Here is a 17,752-nt window from a genome sequence, read left to right as displayed (position 1 = left end):
AGTTCATTATTGTAGGAGAAAGAGCCTTTTATTTAGACAAAAGGGGGGTTGGTCTAATGCTGTACGTACAAATGCTAAATTCTGGCCCCCAAGACCTGCTGCATCCAGAGTACCTTCTCATGCACACAAACCTTCGAGCAGCTTCTGGAGTAGCCCAGTTTCTGGGTTACATGACAAACCCAGCAACCTTCTCCAACCACGTTGTCCTGCACAGCTTGGTCCTAGAGAGCTGACTGGGCAACGAGGAATAAAGAGAGGACTGATGGACAGACAGACACACCTCCAGAGACGATGGCACTGGGTGGGTTGTACCTCCTCTGCTGAACAACACAAACTACGTAAGCAAAACCTCCAGGCAAAGCACAGGAGGGCGAGCCGGTCTCGGGTCCCAGTGGGAGGTCTTTGCAGTGCAGCCCGTGGTCCTCAGGGAGGAAGAAGAAGCTGCAGGTGTTCGTTCTTGCACACACTGGTCAAACGTTCATAAATCAACCACTGTACATGGCCCAGGGGAAGGCTCTGTCACGGCCTCTGAGCCTCGCCAGGAGGACGCTCTGCCAGTCCCCATGGGTCTGGACACTGTGTCCTGACAGGGCCTTGCCCATGTCAACGACCCACACTCACTCGGGACCTAACCCACCTTCGCAGGTCACTCAAGGATGCCTCGGCTCTGTCTCCACGTGTTAACTCATCCCACCCTATTCAAAACAGGACCTCTGAAATAAGTAAGTATTGTGGTATTTCTACGTAGGAAAATATTCCCACAGAAGGTTCCGTTATGCTATTGCTATTGCAAGATAATAAGGCTGATAATAAAGACGGCATCAAACCCCCTGAAAAACAGAGTAACTCCCAAAAACAGAAACCATAATACTTACAAGTTTTACATACACGTACACACACACACACACCCCCTGCCTCTTTGTCTAGGGTTTTAGTTAACTAGAGTCAAAACTTCTCATTCAACCTCAGTATGAAAATATCAAATAGAAAATTTCAGAAATAAATAAAGGTATTGTTGAACCTCATGATAATTGTTCTATTTTTTAATTTTTATTTTTATGTACACTGGTGCAAGGGGGTGGGGTCCCCAGGAACAGTTATAGACAGCTGTGAGCTGCCATGTGGGTGCTGGGGATATGAACCCGGATCGTTTGGAAGAGCAAATAGTGCTCTTAACTGCTGAGCCACTTTCCAGCCCCGATAATTGTTCCACTTATTAGTTATTATCACTTACTGTGCCTAGCTTATGGGTTGAGCACTCACAGGAATGTATGTTTCTAAAACAACAGTCTTACAAATTTAGGACTGTGGCTCCAGGCGGCCACTGGGATCTTGGAATGTCTCCTCGAGTGCATGAAGAGGGTACACACGTCACCGGCTATGCAAAGCTACTTGTAAAAAAGTTTCAGATTAACAGTTGCCATAGGCACCTGGAACCAAAGAAATTAAAGTAGGTAAGGAGGGGACTACTGAAGAAATAGACAAACTTATTAGTGCGCTCTAGTAATACTAAAATCATAATTACAGCAAGGAGTAATTTTTCTACACTCCTATCCCTGACACAGGAAGCTCATTTGTGTGGTCAGAACTGAGGAGTGCTCTGGGCACACAGCAGCTACCACCTTACAGTGCACAGGACAAACACCTCAAACAAAAATAATCTGGCCTAAATTTTAAATAGTGTCAAATCTCCGAAATCCTGCTGTCAACAGCACATCTACCCCAAAAAGAGGGCAAATCTGAAAATTTAAGAAAAACACAACTAATACAGAATTCAATATGCTTTTAAACATACACAAAAAGTGTTATAATCCAAATTAAAATATAATTAGCTTAGTTTTGGATGATTGATAAATTACTGATGAAGTTCAATAAGTCTAATATCATTTGTCATTAGCTCCTTGCTTACTAATGAAATATCAGTCTTTTTTTCCCCAAAATCCTAATGTTCAACACTTTTATTTTATTTACACTTAGAGCTTTTTTATGAAATACAATAATAGAGAAAGTAAGTATACATACGAAAAGATTTAAAATGTAAACTGATGAAGATTAACATATCATTATAAGTACTAAGATAAGAAATGGAAGAGGCTGTTTCTTTTCCAAACTTCCTGTTATAATTTGCGAAGAAAAAAACATTCTTTCGCAGATTCCGGGGCTTGTGTTGACTGAGAAGAAGTTCTTGTAACCAAGGGACAAAGCTGGGGTTCATACTGGAAGCCAGTCCACAGTCAGGAGCAATGACAGCAGTGGGCTCTGCCACTTAACAAGCGGAAGAAACTAGTGAGCATCTGTCACCACAGAAACTCACCCATCACACACACTGCCCCAAGAGCCTAATAGTTTATGCTTATAAAACTTAACACAAAATTAAATTGCAAATATTTTCTCACGGTCTCACAATGGTGGCCAGGGGCAACAATCTGCTAACAGGAAGCGTTTGTTCAGCTCTGGTGGACATATTTCCTGTGTGATTTACGTGGAAGCAAGCTCCATTGACTTCTCTATAGATTCAGTAATGTGGTTGTCTTCTCTGTAAACCCGGGGAAGTGTGGGAGCTTCTTTTAAACAACACCAGCAAACATGACCATGGAATGTCAATAAATAATCACCAAATAAAAAAAAATTAAGGTCTTTTCTCCTTGCATTGATGACACTGTACTTTCCAACACCAGTCACTATTACCCTGTACGGAAAGGGTAAAAACCATGAATGTACTCCTCACAGAAAACACTGCTGTTTTTAGGAACCGTACCAGAGTGACACATCCTAAGGCAAACAGTAAGCTGTGACTTTATTCTGACTGTGGAAGCATTAAATATAATGGTAAATATGACGGGAAGGGGAGTCGCATTGTCTACTGAGATGAGTAACAGTCCCGAGACAGAGAATGAGGCTGATCCCACTCTCACCCCTGTGCACTGTGAACTGGCACACAGAATGTTCTGGCCAGGGGAGAGCCGCCTATCAGCACGTTTCAGGCTCTACACAGACGTCTCTATCTGGGGCTTTAAAACATACTCTCAGCTTTACACTGAAATCTAAGTTAACATACACTAAAATGTGAAGTCAACTTTAAAACACTGTTAGATTTTATGTATTAACATTATAGCAGACACTTACCGCAAGCATTCAGCATCATGTTGAGGCTTTTCTTTGATTTTTACTTTTTCTTCTTGTAGGTATTTTGTGGTACAAATGGCTTCAGTCTCTTCATCTTTAAGAACTAAACAATTAAGAACATTCCTATAATCATTTAGGAATTCAACAGAGGTTTAGTCACTTATGAAACTGTTTTTTGTGTGGTATATCAAACATACATAAGGATCATTTTATTTTCTAATCTAACATAGCAGTTAAAGGCATAAAAGGTCGTCACGGGATTTGGACAGCTCTCACCTGCCTGGTGGTGCAGGCCTGTAATCCCCGCTATTTAAGAAGCCAAGGCACAGAAGGTGCAAGTTCAAGGCTAGCATGGGCAACCTAAGCCTTTCTTGAAACAAAAACAACAGTAGAGAGTTGAGGGTGTAGCTCAGTGGTACAGTGGCTGTGCAGCTTGTGTAAGGCCAGAGGCCCATCCTCACATCTGGAAAAACAATACACAATAGACACAAAGCAAACAGCTCCAACACTGGCCAATTCAACTGTTACCTATAGAAAGACAGAAGCACCTTCACCATGACAGCGGAGTTTTAGACACTGACAGAACACAAAAACACCGTATCCGTCAGCAGAGTGAAAGGCCTTGTGAAGCTGGTACCTTTGAGCTTTTCCTGGAGAGTCAGTAATTCTTGCAGCAGTTGGCTCTTCAGTGTTTGAAGTTCCAGTAACTGGCCACTGTTATATTCCACCGACTTCATTTCTAGAAAAAAAGACAGTCACCGTCAAAACGTTACCTAGGAATACATGTAATCAGAGAGGTGAACAATCTACACACTGAAAACTATCACTGATAAAAAAACAATAAAGACAGGACTAAATATAAACAGCCCCTACTCAGGAGTTAGAACGGATACTGTTCGACCAAAGCGAAGTACACATGCAGGGCCATCCCTCTAAAACTCTAACGCCATTCACTGTTCACAGAAACAGAAAACACAAAAAATGCAAAGAAACAAGCAGAAGAAAGCATTTAGGATTTGGTGTATTTAAATATGTCATCATGATTAATCTTTTGTCCTTCAATAAAAATCTAGGCAGCATGTGGTCAATTTTAAGTCTCAACTTAGCCTCCCATGATCACCTAAGGAGCTGTCTTCAGTAAAATACGAGCACGTACTGATTAGCACTATGGCAGGCTAACAAAAAGGAACGAAAATACCAAGTCAAAGACAAACTTCACAATGTCTTACATGGTAAGAAAGGCGCACTCTGACTGAAGCTTATTCAGGGTGACAGCCACAGAGTGCCAGGACATGACGAAGAGCTTCCGCAGTTCTGCTGGGGCCCCTGCCTACCGCCCTTTTTACCCCACCAATCATCCTTAAGACTTGACTCCTGGTTTTCCAATTTTCTTTTTCGGCCATAGATCTGGGGGCCCCAATCACATATGTATAGGTCTCTGAATTTTTAAGTCTTATTTCCCCTGCTTCTGTGCTCTCTGGTTGGCTGTTAATACCTTCTAGGATACTGTCCTCATCACATACTGTGAATTCCCAGTGTTCTTTTTCGCTTTCATAAAACATCTTTTATTGAGATATCTCAACTACTGTATAATTAACCCTTTAACACATTATTTAGCAGTGTAGGGTATTAACAGATCCTGAATCTGCTCCCATTATCTTGGACTACTGTCATCCTGTTTCTATTAGCCTGCACCTCAGTTTCCCCAGATGTTCTTCCTCCATGTCTGCATTTTCTGTTTGTATGGGTTTGCCTGTCCTGGTCACTGAACCGAAGAAGAATCACAATACGCACACTTCTGTGTCTGGGTCATTTCACACACAGTAGTTTTAAGGTCAGTGCTGTTCACGTGTCTGTTTTAATTCTCTTTTTAAGGCGCCTCTCAGATCTATTCCGTAGGTCTACCTTGTCTGGCATTCAGTAGCTGACATTACAGCTTTTAGCTTGGGGCCACTTGGATTGCTGTTCCTGTGGACACATTTGTACAAGTTCTTAAGTGGCTCCTGTTTGATTACCTACATGTAAAATTGTGAGTTCATCTATTTTAGGATGCATGTTTTGAGGAATCACCTGTTTCCTGAAGCAGTTTGCCCACACCACCTTCCTCTAGCAACGCATCATGTTTTCAGGACCTTTGTATCATTGCCAGCACTGCCGTGGTCTGTGACAGCCACACCTGGGCTGGTTCATTAGTTCCTGTTTGCACTTCCTTGATGACTCATGATGTTGACTTTCATTTGGCTGTTCCGGTTTTTTGTTTTTTTTTGGGGGGGGAATATTTTGCCCTTTTAAAAATTAGGTTATTTTTTCCAATATTGGTAAGAGTTACCATATTCTGGCTACTAGTCTCATCAGCTGTATGATTAATAAATAATTTCTCCTACTTTGTGGGTCTTTTCCCTGTGTACAGCATCCTTTGAAGAAGTCTAAATTATCTATCCTTGGTGCATATATTGTAAGAGTGCCCTCACGCAAGGCTATGGAGCTACACCTGTGCTGTGCTCTAAGTGTTCCATGTTTAGGCCTTGGTCCATCAGGAGGGACCCTGTAGGCAGAATCAGCAGCTACTGTTCACTGTTTAGCACGTGGCTGCCAGTGCCAACACTGAGAAAACATTCTTACCTGCTGAATTATGTTAACATTATCATCACCAATCAACTGACCAGAGATGAAATTGTTTCTTGGCCTTAAGTACATTTAATTGATCCACATAAACATTTTTTTTTTTAACCAATGCCATATTATCTTTATTAGTTCTCTTGGGAAGTTTGTAACTTGGAAGTTTGAATCATTTTTCATTGTAGGGCACCATGTAGGTATTAGGAACTGAAGGAAGAGCTTGTAACCACTGAGCCATCACCAGCTAACATCATCTGACTTGGTTAAGGCAGTGCTCTTCTATTTAACAGAAATGTCCTATGATGAACCTGGCACATCAGCACCTCCTTATTCCAAGCCACTTCTCAGAACTACTCACCTCATTCCCTACCACTTTTCCATGTAGGTACAGGTTTGCAAGTCCTTGCTCTCTAGGCTAAATAATTTGAAGATTTATCTATAGATGTATCATCAATCTATCAATCATCTATGTATCTATGTATCTATCATCTATCTACCTATCATCTACCTATGTATCTATCATCTACCTATTTATGTATCTATGTATCTATCAATCAATGTATCTATCTTATTTCCCAGTAAAAGAATTAGGTGTAGAGAAATATACACAACAAGGCACACAGAAGAAAAGAGAAAAAAGATCTGGTATAATGCAGGAGACCTTGACAGGCTGAAACCCAGACTTTCCTTGACTGATGGGGATTTTAATGGTCCTTGAGAAGGTTCCCCCCACATTCTGGGTGGGTCGCTTTGAAAGCAAACAGAGTGGACGATAGGTCCACTTTGCTGTAAACGTGTCCACCAGGTCCACAGGCGGGGAACCAATGTGAGGAGGAAAAGCCTGCTTGGCTTCAGTCTCCGTTCAGAAGGGTAAGGAAAAACCTGGCCATCCTGACAGCTCCCAACTACACTTAGCCATGGCTCCTCTCTTGAAGACTGACTGTTTTAGGGTAAGCACTTCTATTTTTCCACTGCCTTGTTTATGTTTTAATTTACAGATTTGCTGGGCTACCAATGACAAAGTAATTGCTTTTCGTTTCTTCCTAGGCTTCCATCAATAATTATGATATTTTTCGTTTTCCTGGTTCTGGCTGTTTGTTTGTTTGAAACAGATTCTCGTTATGCAGTATTGGCTAGCCTGAAACTAGCTGTGTAGACCAAGCCGGTCTCAAACTCAAACACACAAAGTTCTGCCTGCCTCTGTCTGCTGAGTACTGGAGTTAAAAATGTATACCACCAGGCCAGGCTAATAATTAGGCTTTATAGCTATAAATATTAAACCAAACTAAGATAAGTAAAACTCATTCTCATCTCTTAATGAGAGAGTTTTCCTATTCACTGCAAATCATTAGTACACTAATTAATAATGAATTAATTATTAAGTGAAGTGAAAGTAAAATATATTTCATTTCCTACCCAGAAAGAACTGATTCACAACTGAGAGAAATTAACACAAGAAATACTCTGAGAAAATGTATGACAACCAAGGAAGTTATTCTTCTGAAGCCAAATGACAAACCTTCAATCTACCAATTCCCAAATATTTGCAGTAAGCATTCTTGCTACTTCACAAATATGTATGTGTATGCACACATGTCCTCAGAGGCTGGAACTAGAGTGACGGTGGTTACGTCCTTCCAGATTTAGACAGACTCAAGGAGAGGATGTTTCCAGAGACTGTGATGAGGCAGTGGAAACAGGAGGGAGCAGCCCAACTCTGAGCAGGACACCCTGGTGGCAGCTGCTCTCATCTTTGTGCCTCGTCTTTGCGCCTGTCAGGGCTCGCTCCACCACTCCTGCTTTTCATCTGTGCCACCACATCTGTTATCCCCTGACACTGTGTCCCCTTCTCTCCACCCTGGCTTCCCCTCTTCATCTTACTTTTATCCTCTAACAGTGATGAGCCAGATAAGTGCACTGTGTTTTGAATAAACCAGTTTTCACTCTTCCCGGCTGTTAGCAGTCAATGTCTCCTTTCTCTGCCGACATCTTCCCTGGTTTATTATTCTCTGTATATGCACACAGATATGTGTGTCCACGTATGTGTGATGTGCATTGAGACCAGAGAACAACTGGAAAAAGTACTGTCCACAGCTTCTGATGAATCAGGGTAGTGTTTACAGGCACACACACGCATTAATCTCACTTATAAAGATTCAAAAAGTTTAAGTAAAATAATGCCGGATAGAATAGACAGAAGACTACGAGAGATTGTAGCAAGGCTAATGACAAGAGATTTATTATTAAGTCATTACTCGGGCCAGGTGTGGTAGCACACACTGTCAACACCAGCTCTTGGGAGACAGAAGTAGGCGGTTCTCTGTGTGTTCTGGACCAGCCTGGTCAATGCAGTGAGTTCTTCTTTTTTTTTTTTTTTAATTTTAATTTTTTCTTATCAGTTACATTTTGTTAACTCTGTATCCCAGCTGTGTCCCGCTCCCTCATTCCCTCCCAATCCCACCCTCCCTCCCTCATCTCCTCCCTGCCCCTTTCCAAGTCCACTGATAGGGGAGGACCTCCTCCCCTTCCATCTGATCCTGTTTTATCAGGTATCTTCAGGACTGGCTGCAAAGCCCTCCTCTGTGGCCTAACAGGACTGCTCCTCCCTTGGGGGGTGGGGAGGCCAAAGAGCCAGTCATTCAGTTCCTGTTAGAAATAATCCTTGTTCCCCTCACTTTGGGAAACCAATTGGTTACTGAGCTACCACAGGCTACATCTGAGTGGAGGTTCTAGGTTATATCCATACATGGTCTTTGGTTGAGTTTCAGTCTCAGAAAAGACCCTGTGCCTAGATATATTTGGTCCTTGTGGAGCTCCTATCCTTTCCCCATCAGACTAACTCCCCTTCTTTCATATGATTCCCTGTACTCTCCCGAAGGTTTGGTCATGAGTCTTTGCTTTGAAAACAATGCTAGTTAGAGTCTTTCAGATGCGCTCAGTAGACTCCTGTCATATGTTCAATGCACATCCCATCTGTCTTTCTAAACGAGGATTGATCATCTTACCCCATGTCTGCTCTCTTGATTATCTTTTTTAGGTGTATAGATTTCATTATGTTTATCATATCTTATAGGTCTATATAAGTGAGTATATACCGTGTTTGTCTTTCTCCTTCTGGGATATTTCACTCAGAATGATCTTTTCTAGATCCCACCATTTGCCTGCAAATTTCATGATTTCCTCCTTTTTGATTGCTGAGTAGTATTCCATTGTGTAAAAATACCACAATTTCTGTACCCATTCCTCCATTGAAGGACATCTGGGTTGTTTCCAGGTTCTGGCTATTACAAATAAAGCTGCTATAAACATGGTTGAGCAAGTATCCCTTTTGTGTACTTGGGCAAGCTTTGGGTATATACCTAGCAGTGGTATAGCTGGGTCTTGAGGAAGCACTATTCCTAATTGTCTTAGAAAGCGCCAGATAGCTTTCCAGAGTGGTTGTACCAGTTTACATTCCCACCAGCAGTGGAGGAGGGTTCCCCTTTCTCCACAACCTCACTAGCCTGTGTTGTCACTTGAGTTTTTCATCTTGGCCATTCTTATGGGTGTAGGGTGATATTTCAGAGTCATTTTGATTTGCATTTCCCTGATGGCTAATGAGGTTGAGCAGTTCTTTAAGTGTTTCTCTGCCATTCAATATTCCTCTGTCAAGAATTCTCTGTTTATCTCTGTTCCGCATTTTTTAATTGGGTTACTTGGTTTGCTGCTTTTCAGCTTCTTTAGTTCTTTGTATATATTGGATATTAGTCCTCTGTCAGATAAAGGGTTGGTGAAGATTCTTTCCCAATCTGTAGGCAGTCGTTTTGTTTTGATGATGGTGTCCTTTGCTTTACAGAAGCTTTTCAGTTTCATGAGGTCCCATTTATTGATTGTTGCTTTTAGAGCCTGTGCTGTTGGTGTTCTGTTCAGGAAGTTGTCTCCTGTGCCAATGAGTTCTAGGCTGTTCCCCACTTTTTCTTCTAACAGATTTAGAGTATCTGGTTTTATTCTGAGGTCTTTGATCCACTTGGACTTCTGTTTTGTGCAGGGTGATAAATATAGATCTATTTTCATTTTTCAATGCAGTGAGTTCTAAGCTAGCCAGAGCTGTCTCAAAAAAAAAAAAGTAATAGTAATTGGAGCCTGGGGGGAAAAAAAGTCATTACTCTAATACATGTGGGGAGGAAATACAGAGAAGGAGAACGCAAAAGAGCAAACACTTTAGTCTGGCATCATGATTTGTAATAAAGCTCTCGAAGGAAGCCTCTAGCACTCAACAGCATTACACACCCAACAATAAAACCATATTTTAAAGATGGAACGAATACTAGAAAACCAAGAGAGCTATCATTAGAGCCACACAGTTACATACTAGAAACAACCAAGTCAAGTTCAATTATGTTAGGAAATCTGAATGTAGAAGAAGGTATTCAATGGGGAAACCTACTTAAAATACACTTGAAAGGGTATCAACGAGTCACTACAACTCAAACACCTTTTACATTGCGTGCGTGAGTGCCCGTGTGCACAGGTGCATGCACACGGTAGTCAGAAGACCCTGGCAGGAGTTAGTTCTTACTGCTGCCATGCAGGTCCCCGACATCAAAGCCAGGCCCTCAGGCTTAGCAACAAGCACCTCAGGTGCTGAGGCGTCCTGCTGCCCATGTTTATCTTTGATAGGAAGACTCAAGCTCAGGAAGATATCAGTTCCTCCCAGTTCATTAATAAACTTAATGCAACTCAAGTTAAAATACAAGACACCTTTGAACTTTATAAAACTTAACTCTTACCTAAGAAAATATGTACAAAATAATCAATATGAAACACAGGAAGAGAGGATTGTTTCACTAGCTATTAAATTATAATATGAAAGTAAAATAGACAAAAACAAATAAGGAAAGAGTCACAATACACAAATACATAAATAATACCCATTTAAAGTGTAACAAATGTAACATTTAAAATGTCTGGAAACAGATGCACCATATAACAAACAGCGTTAGCCAGTTACCCAGTCATTTGGAAAAGGTTGAAGTTGAATCCCTCACTTCTTGCAGCAAAGTAAGTTCTAGATATATGTAAAGGACAAACAGTAAAAATGAAAAAGGACCAGCAAGATGGTGGCAGGCAAGCTGAGCACAGTGGAGAGATCCAGCTCCTGCCAACTGTCCTCTGACCTGTACACGCCCTGCTCTGCGCATGCCCGTTTACAGACACACTGCACACACATACACACCACATAAAATAAAGTAGAATTATCACCTTGTGTTTAGTTTTTCAAGACAGGGTTTCTCTGTGTAGCCCTGGCTGTCCTGGACTCGCTTTGTAGACCAGGATGGCCTCAAACTCACAGTGATCTGCCTGTGCCTGCCTTCCTGAGTGCTGGGATTATACACATACGCCACCACGCCCAGCTACAATTATAACTTTTAAAATAAAAAAATGAACAGAAAATAGCCTAAGTGATAAATTCAGTGTCTAAGCGGGAAAGAAGGAAGAAGGCAGCCAGGAAAGGATGGGCTCCGGTTACTGTAAAACTAGTTTCTGCCTGTTCCCAACCCCCTCCCAATTACGTAGTTACACAAAGTAGTTACAGTAAAGCAAGAGACAGTGTGATGCATGGCAGCCTTGCCTTAGACAAGGCCTGGAATGCTGCTGGAGATAGAGCAGTGTGAGCAGAACAGAGTTCCTGCCGGTACGGAGCAGATCCTCAGCATAACCTGCAAGACCAGATCACAGACACTCTGAGAGCAGAAGCGAGAGTATCGGCATCGCCAGGCACACCAAGCCAATCTGCGTTTCTGGGAGAAGACACCGGGGGAGGGTTCTGCCAGGATCTGGGGCTCCATGAACTTCTTTTCAGTTTGTTTCAGGGAGCGTCCCCAGACGCTGTGGGAGTCTTCACCCTGTGAGGCCACCCCAGAAACAGGAACCCAGTTTCCATCAACAGCACAGGATCATGTGAGCATGTCTGCCCTTCCTCCGCCCGATGCACACGGATGACAGGTGTGCACACACGGGCTGCACCTGGCCTCACCGTGACGCATGCTCCCGTCTCAGGAGGCCTCTCCGTGCTGTCTACTACCCGCCTCAGCACTTCCACTGCTGAGCGACCTATCACATGTGTGCAGCAGCTGCTGTCTAGCAAGTCACCTCATAATAGACGTGAAAATTATGAGCGGCCTTTGGCTACTGTGAATCAGACTTCTGAAAAACATCTGTTGTAGACACAGGGTTAATTTTTCTGAACAATATAGTTGTGGTGAGTTATATGATAAATGTATATTTAACTTTTAAGAAATTGCCAGGGCTGGAGAGATGGCTCAGAGGTTAAAGAGTACCGATGGCTCTTCCAAAGTTCTGGAGTTCAATTCCCACCAACCACATAGTGGCTCATGACCATCTAGAATGAGATCTGATGCCCTCTTCTGGCCTGCTGTCACACATGCAGGCCGAACACTGTATAAATAAAAAATAAATCTTTTTTTTTTCCAAGCAAATGGACCCAAGAAGCAAGCAGGAGTAGCCATTCTAATAGCTGATAAAATAGACTTTCAACCAAAATTAATCAAAAGAGATGGGGAAGGACACTTCATACTCATCAAGGGAAAACTCCAACAAGAAGACATCACAATCCTGAACATCTATGCCCCAAATACAAGGGCATCCACATTTGTAAAATAAGACATTGATAAAATTTAAACCACACATAGATCCCCACACTTTAATAGTAGGAGACTTCAACACCCCACTCCAAACAAAGGACAGGTCAACAAAACAGAAATTAAACAAAGAAACAATGTCTCTAACTGAGGTCATGAATCAAATGGACCTGACAGACATTTACTGAACCTTACACCCAAACACAAAAGAATTTACCTTCTTCTCAGCACCTCATGGAACCTTTTCCAAAATAGACCATATAGTTGGTCATAAAGAGAGCCTCAACAGATATAAGAAGATTGAAATGATCCCCTGTATCCTGTCTGATCACCATGGAATAAAGCTGGACCTCAACAACAACAGAAATAGCAAAAAGCCTACACACACATGGAAACTGAACAACTTGCTACTAAATGACAGCTGGGCCAGGGAAGAAATAAAGAAAGAAATTAAAGTCTTCCTAGAACTCAATGAAAATGAAGACACAACATACCCAAACTTGTGGGACACAATGAAAGCAGTGCTAAGAGGAAAGTTTATAGCACTAAGTGCCTTCAAGAAGAAATTCGAGACAGCGCATTCAAGCAACTTAATGGCTCACCTAAAAACCCTAGAAAAAGAAGAAGCAGACACACCAAGAAGGAGTAGACGGCTGGAAATAATCAAACTCAGGGCTGAAATCAATCAATTGGAAACAAATAAAACAATTCAAAGAATCAATGAAACCAAGAGCTGGTTCTTTGAGAAAATCAACAAGATCGACAAACCCTTAGCCAGGCTAACTAAAAGGCAGAGAGACACCACCCAAATCAACAAAATCAGAAATGAAAAGGGGGACATAACTACAGACACTGAGAAAATCCAAACAATCATTAGGACTTACTTCAAAAGTCTATATGCCACAAAATTTGAAAACCTAAATGAAATGGACAATTTTCTTGATCGATTCGACTTACCAAAGCTGAATCAGGACCAGGTAAATCAACTAAATAGTCCTATATCCTCCAAAGAAATAGAAGCGGTCATCAAAAGTCTCCCTTCCAAAAAAAGCCCAGGACCAGATGGTTTCAGTGCAGAATTTTACCAGACCTTCAAAGAAGAGCTAACTCCATTTCTCTTCAAACTATTCTACAAAATAGAAACAGAAGGAACATTACCAAACTCATTCTATGAAGCCACAGTCACCTTGGTACCTAAACCACACAAAGACTCAACAAAGAAAGAGAATTTCAGGCCAATCTCCCTTATGAACATTGATGTAAAAATACTCAACAAAATACTTGCAAACCGAATACAAGAATACATCAAAGGTATCATCCACTATGACCAAGTAGGCTTCATCCCAGGTATGCAGGGGTGGGTCAATATATGGAAATCCATCAATGTAATCCACCATATTAACAAACTGAAAGAAAAAAAAAAACCACATGATAATCTCCCTAGATGCTGAAAAAGCATTTCACAAAATCCAACATCCATTCATGTTTAAAGTATTGGAGAGATCAGGGATACAAGGCACATATCTAAACATAGTAAAGGCGATAAACAGCAAGCTGATAGCCAACATCAAACTGAACGGAAAGAAACTTAAAGCAATCCCACTGAAATCAGGGACAAGATATGCCCACTCTCTTCATATCTCTTCAACATAGTTCTGGAAGTCCTGGCTAGAGCAATAAGACAGTTGAAGAAGATCAAGGGATCTTCTTCAAATTGGAAAAGAAGAAGTCAAATTATCACTATTTGCAGATGATATGATAGTATACGTGAGTGACCCCAAAAACTCTACCAGGGAACTCCTACAGCTGATAAACACCTTCAGCAATGTGTCCGATATAAAATTAATTCAAAACAATCAGTAGCCCTCCTATATACAAAAGACAAAAGGGCTGAGAGAGAAATTAGGGAAACAACACCCTTTACAATAGCCACAAAGGACATAAAGTACCTTGGAGTAACCCTAACCAAGCAAATCAAAGACTTGAAAAAAATTTCAAGTCTCTGAAGAAAGAATTAGAAGAAGATATCAGAAGATGGAAAGATCTCCCATGCTCATGGCTTGGCAGGATTAACATAGTAAAAATGGCCATCTTACCAAAAGCAATCTACAGATTCAATGCAATTCCCATAAAATTACCAACACAATTCTTTACAGACCTAGAAAGAAAAATTCTCAACTTCATATGGAATAACAAGAAACCCAGAATTGCTAAAACAATCCTCTACAATAAAAGATCTTCTGGGGGTATCTCCATCCCTGACCTTAAGCTGTTCTATAGAGCAACAGTAATAAAAACTGCATGGTACTGGCATAGAAACAGAATGGTGGATCAAGGGAACCAATCAGAGGACCCAGAAATGAATCCACACACTTTTGGACACCTGATCTTTGACAAAGATGCCAAAACCATACAATGGAGAAAAGACAGCATCGTCAACAAATGGTGCTGGTCTAACTGGATGTCTACATGTAGAAAAATGAAAATAGATCCATACTTATCACCCTGCACAAAACTAAAGTCCAAGTGGATCAAAGACCTCAGCATAAAACCAGACACATTAAATCGGTTAGAAAAAAAAGTGGGGAATGCCCTTGAACTCATTGGCACAGGAGACAACTTCCTGAACAGAACACCAACAGCACAGGCTCTAAGAGCAACAATCAATAAATGGGACCTCATGAAGCTGAAAAGCTTCTGTAAATCAAAGTATAATGTCATCAAAACAAAACGACTGCCTACAGATTGGGAAAGAATCTTCACCAACCCTCTATCTGATAAAGGACTAATATCCAGTATATATAAAGAACTAAAGAAGCTGAAAAGCAGCAAACCAAGTAATCCAATTAAAAAATGCGGAACAGAGATAAACAGACAACTCTCTGTAGAGGAATATCAAATGGCAGAGAAACACTTAAAGAACTGCTCAACCTCATTAGCCATTAGGGAAATGCAAATCAAAACGACCCTGAGATTTCACCTTACACCCATCAGAATGGCCAAGATGAAAAACTCAAGTGACAACACAGGCTAGTGAGGTTGTGGAGAAAGGGGAACCCTCCTCCACTGCTGGTGGGAATGTAAACTGGTACAACCACTCTGGAAAGCAATCTGGTGTTTTCTCAGACAACTAGGAATAGCGCTTCCTCAAGGCATATATCCAAAAGAGCCTCAAGTACACAATAAGGACATTTGCTCAACCATGTTTGTAGCAACTTTATTTGTAATAGCCAGAAGCTGGAAACAGCCCAGATGCCCCTCAACTGAAAAATGGATGCAGAAATTGTGGTACATCTACACAATGGAGTATTTCTCAGCAATGAAAAATAAGGAAATCATGAAATTTGTAGGTAAATGGTGGGACCTAGAAAGGATCATCCTGAGTGAGCTGTCCCAGAAGCAGAATGACACACATGGTATATACTCACTCATATAGACTTATAGGATAAACCTACTAAAATCTGTACATCTAAAGAAACTAATCAAGAGAGAGTACCCTGGCTAAAACGCTCAATCCCCATCCCGAAAGGCAAACAGGATGGACATCAGAAGAAGAAGAAAGCAGGAAACAACCTAGGAACCTGCCACAGAGGGCCTCTGAAAGACTCTGCCCTTCAGACTATCAAAGCAGATGCTGAGACTTTATGGCCAACGGTTGGGCAGAGTGAATGGTATCTTATGTAAGAAGTGGGAAATAGTAGCTTATGGAGAGAACAGGAACCCCACAAGGAGAGCAACAGAACCAGAAAATTTGAACACAGGGGTCTTCCCAGAGACCCATACTCCAACCAAGTACCAGGCATGGAGACAACCTAGAACCCCTGCACAGATGTAATCCATGGCAGTTTAGTGTCTACATAGTCTATAACTATGGGTTACATAGTAATGGGAAGAGGGACTGCCTCCAACACAATCTGACTGGCCTGCTCTTTGATCACCTCCCCCTGAGGGGGGAGCAGCCTTACCAGGCCACAGAAGATGACAATGCAGCCACTCCTGATGTGATCTGATAGACTAAGATCAGAAGGAAGGAGAGGAGGACCTCCCCTATCAGTGGACTTGGGGAGGGGCATGCATGAGGAAGGGAGAGGGAGGGTGGGATCGGGGGTGGAGGAGGGAGCGGCTTATAGGGGAATACAAAATGAATAAAGAGTAATTAATAGTAAAAAAATAAAAAATCAATAAAAAATAAATATTAAAAAAAAGAAATTGCCAAGCAATTCTCCAAAGCGATTTTACCATTTATTTTCCTTTTTATTACTACTGCATGGGTTTCAAATATGCTTCGTTTCTTGGAAACACTTGATTTGGTCAGTGTGTTTTATTAATGATTGCTTGCTGTATTTTAACTTAAGTCTTCTTAATGACAGCTTTCCCACATGTGCGCAGCTCATCGGTACTGAGCTGTGACGTTTCAGTCTCCTCTGCTGTAACTGGCCTGGCTGCCTTCTCTTTTCAATTTCCTAGAGTTCACTATTTTCTGAGGAGCAGCTCACGTACATGTATCACACACGTTTTCTCCAAGGCTAGCCAGTCTTCATCTTGCCAGGGTTTTCTTTTCAATTTGGCTACTCCCACTGAGTATCTTTCCTTTTACGATTCACATTTCTTATTTCCTTCAAAGAAATCCGTGTATTTGAAAACAGTGAAAATAGTTTAGGTATTTATCTATTATGTGTCTCTGTGCCTGTGCGTGCTATGAGCACTGCATGCTATAGGCGCACAGAGACCAAGACAGGGCACAGGTCAGCTGAACCTGAGCGACAGGCAGCTGGGAACCACCCGACGTGGTGCTGAGAACCAAACTCGGGTCCTGCCTGCGCAGCCCTCCCTCCAGCCCTCACATTCTCCCCTGTTTTCTCCGGGAGGCCCGACCAGGGTGAGGCGCCTGGGGCTGGGTCACCGTCGCTGCCAGCTGCCCAGCACGGTGCTGTTCGCTACATCTCGCCTCTGGAAACCGGCGCTGCCCGTGCGTGGACACTGCTTCCGCCCGCAAGTCAGTTTGTAAGGTGGTGTGGAGCAGGCCAGCGGGCCACTGCCACAGCAGCTTTCCACATGCTGTGCACACACAGCGAGGAGCCATTGTTTCCCGTGTGGAACTACCAGCCCATCGCGCCAAGAACCATTTCCCAGTGGACGCTGGTAAGCTGACCACATGCTTCCTAAGGCTTGGTGTGTCACAGCATGCGGGAAGACATACTTTCTTCTTCTTTTTCAGTTTTTCCTTCATTTCTGCCCTAATTTTCAAATGCATGCTTCCCTCTTCATATGGGTTTATGCACTTCATTTGGGCATCTTCACCAAGTAAAACCTGCCAATCTTAGGACGCTCTTATAGTTACACTAATATAAGCATTAAAGTTACTT

General features: G+C 42.0%; 1 protein-coding gene across 1 annotated transcript in view; it reads right to left on the bottom strand.

Annotated features, from left to right (window-relative positions):
* Positions 1 to 17,752, bottom strand: part of Ccdc172 (coiled-coil domain containing 172) — a 51,095-nt gene that overhangs the window by 11,911 nt on the left and 21,432 nt on the right. Inside the window, exons 5-6 of the mRNA XM_021639197.1 lie at positions 3,764 to 3,865; positions 3,127 to 3,229 (exon numbers count right to left, since the gene is read on the bottom strand). Of these exons, the coding sequence (XP_021494872.1) occupies positions 3,127 to 3,229; positions 3,764 to 3,865 (205 nt within the window). The remainder of the gene's footprint in view (positions 1 to 3,126; positions 3,230 to 3,763; positions 3,866 to 17,752) is intronic.

The sequence above is a fragment of the Meriones unguiculatus genome, chromosome 1, assembly GCF_030254825.1.
Source record: "Meriones unguiculatus strain TT.TT164.6M chromosome 1, Bangor_MerUng_6.1, whole genome shotgun sequence".
Taxonomy (NCBI): Eukaryota; Metazoa; Chordata; class Mammalia; order Rodentia; family Muridae; genus Meriones; species Meriones unguiculatus.
The sequence above is the reverse complement of the archived record's forward strand: the minus strand, read 5'-3'. Positions and strand labels throughout refer to the sequence as shown.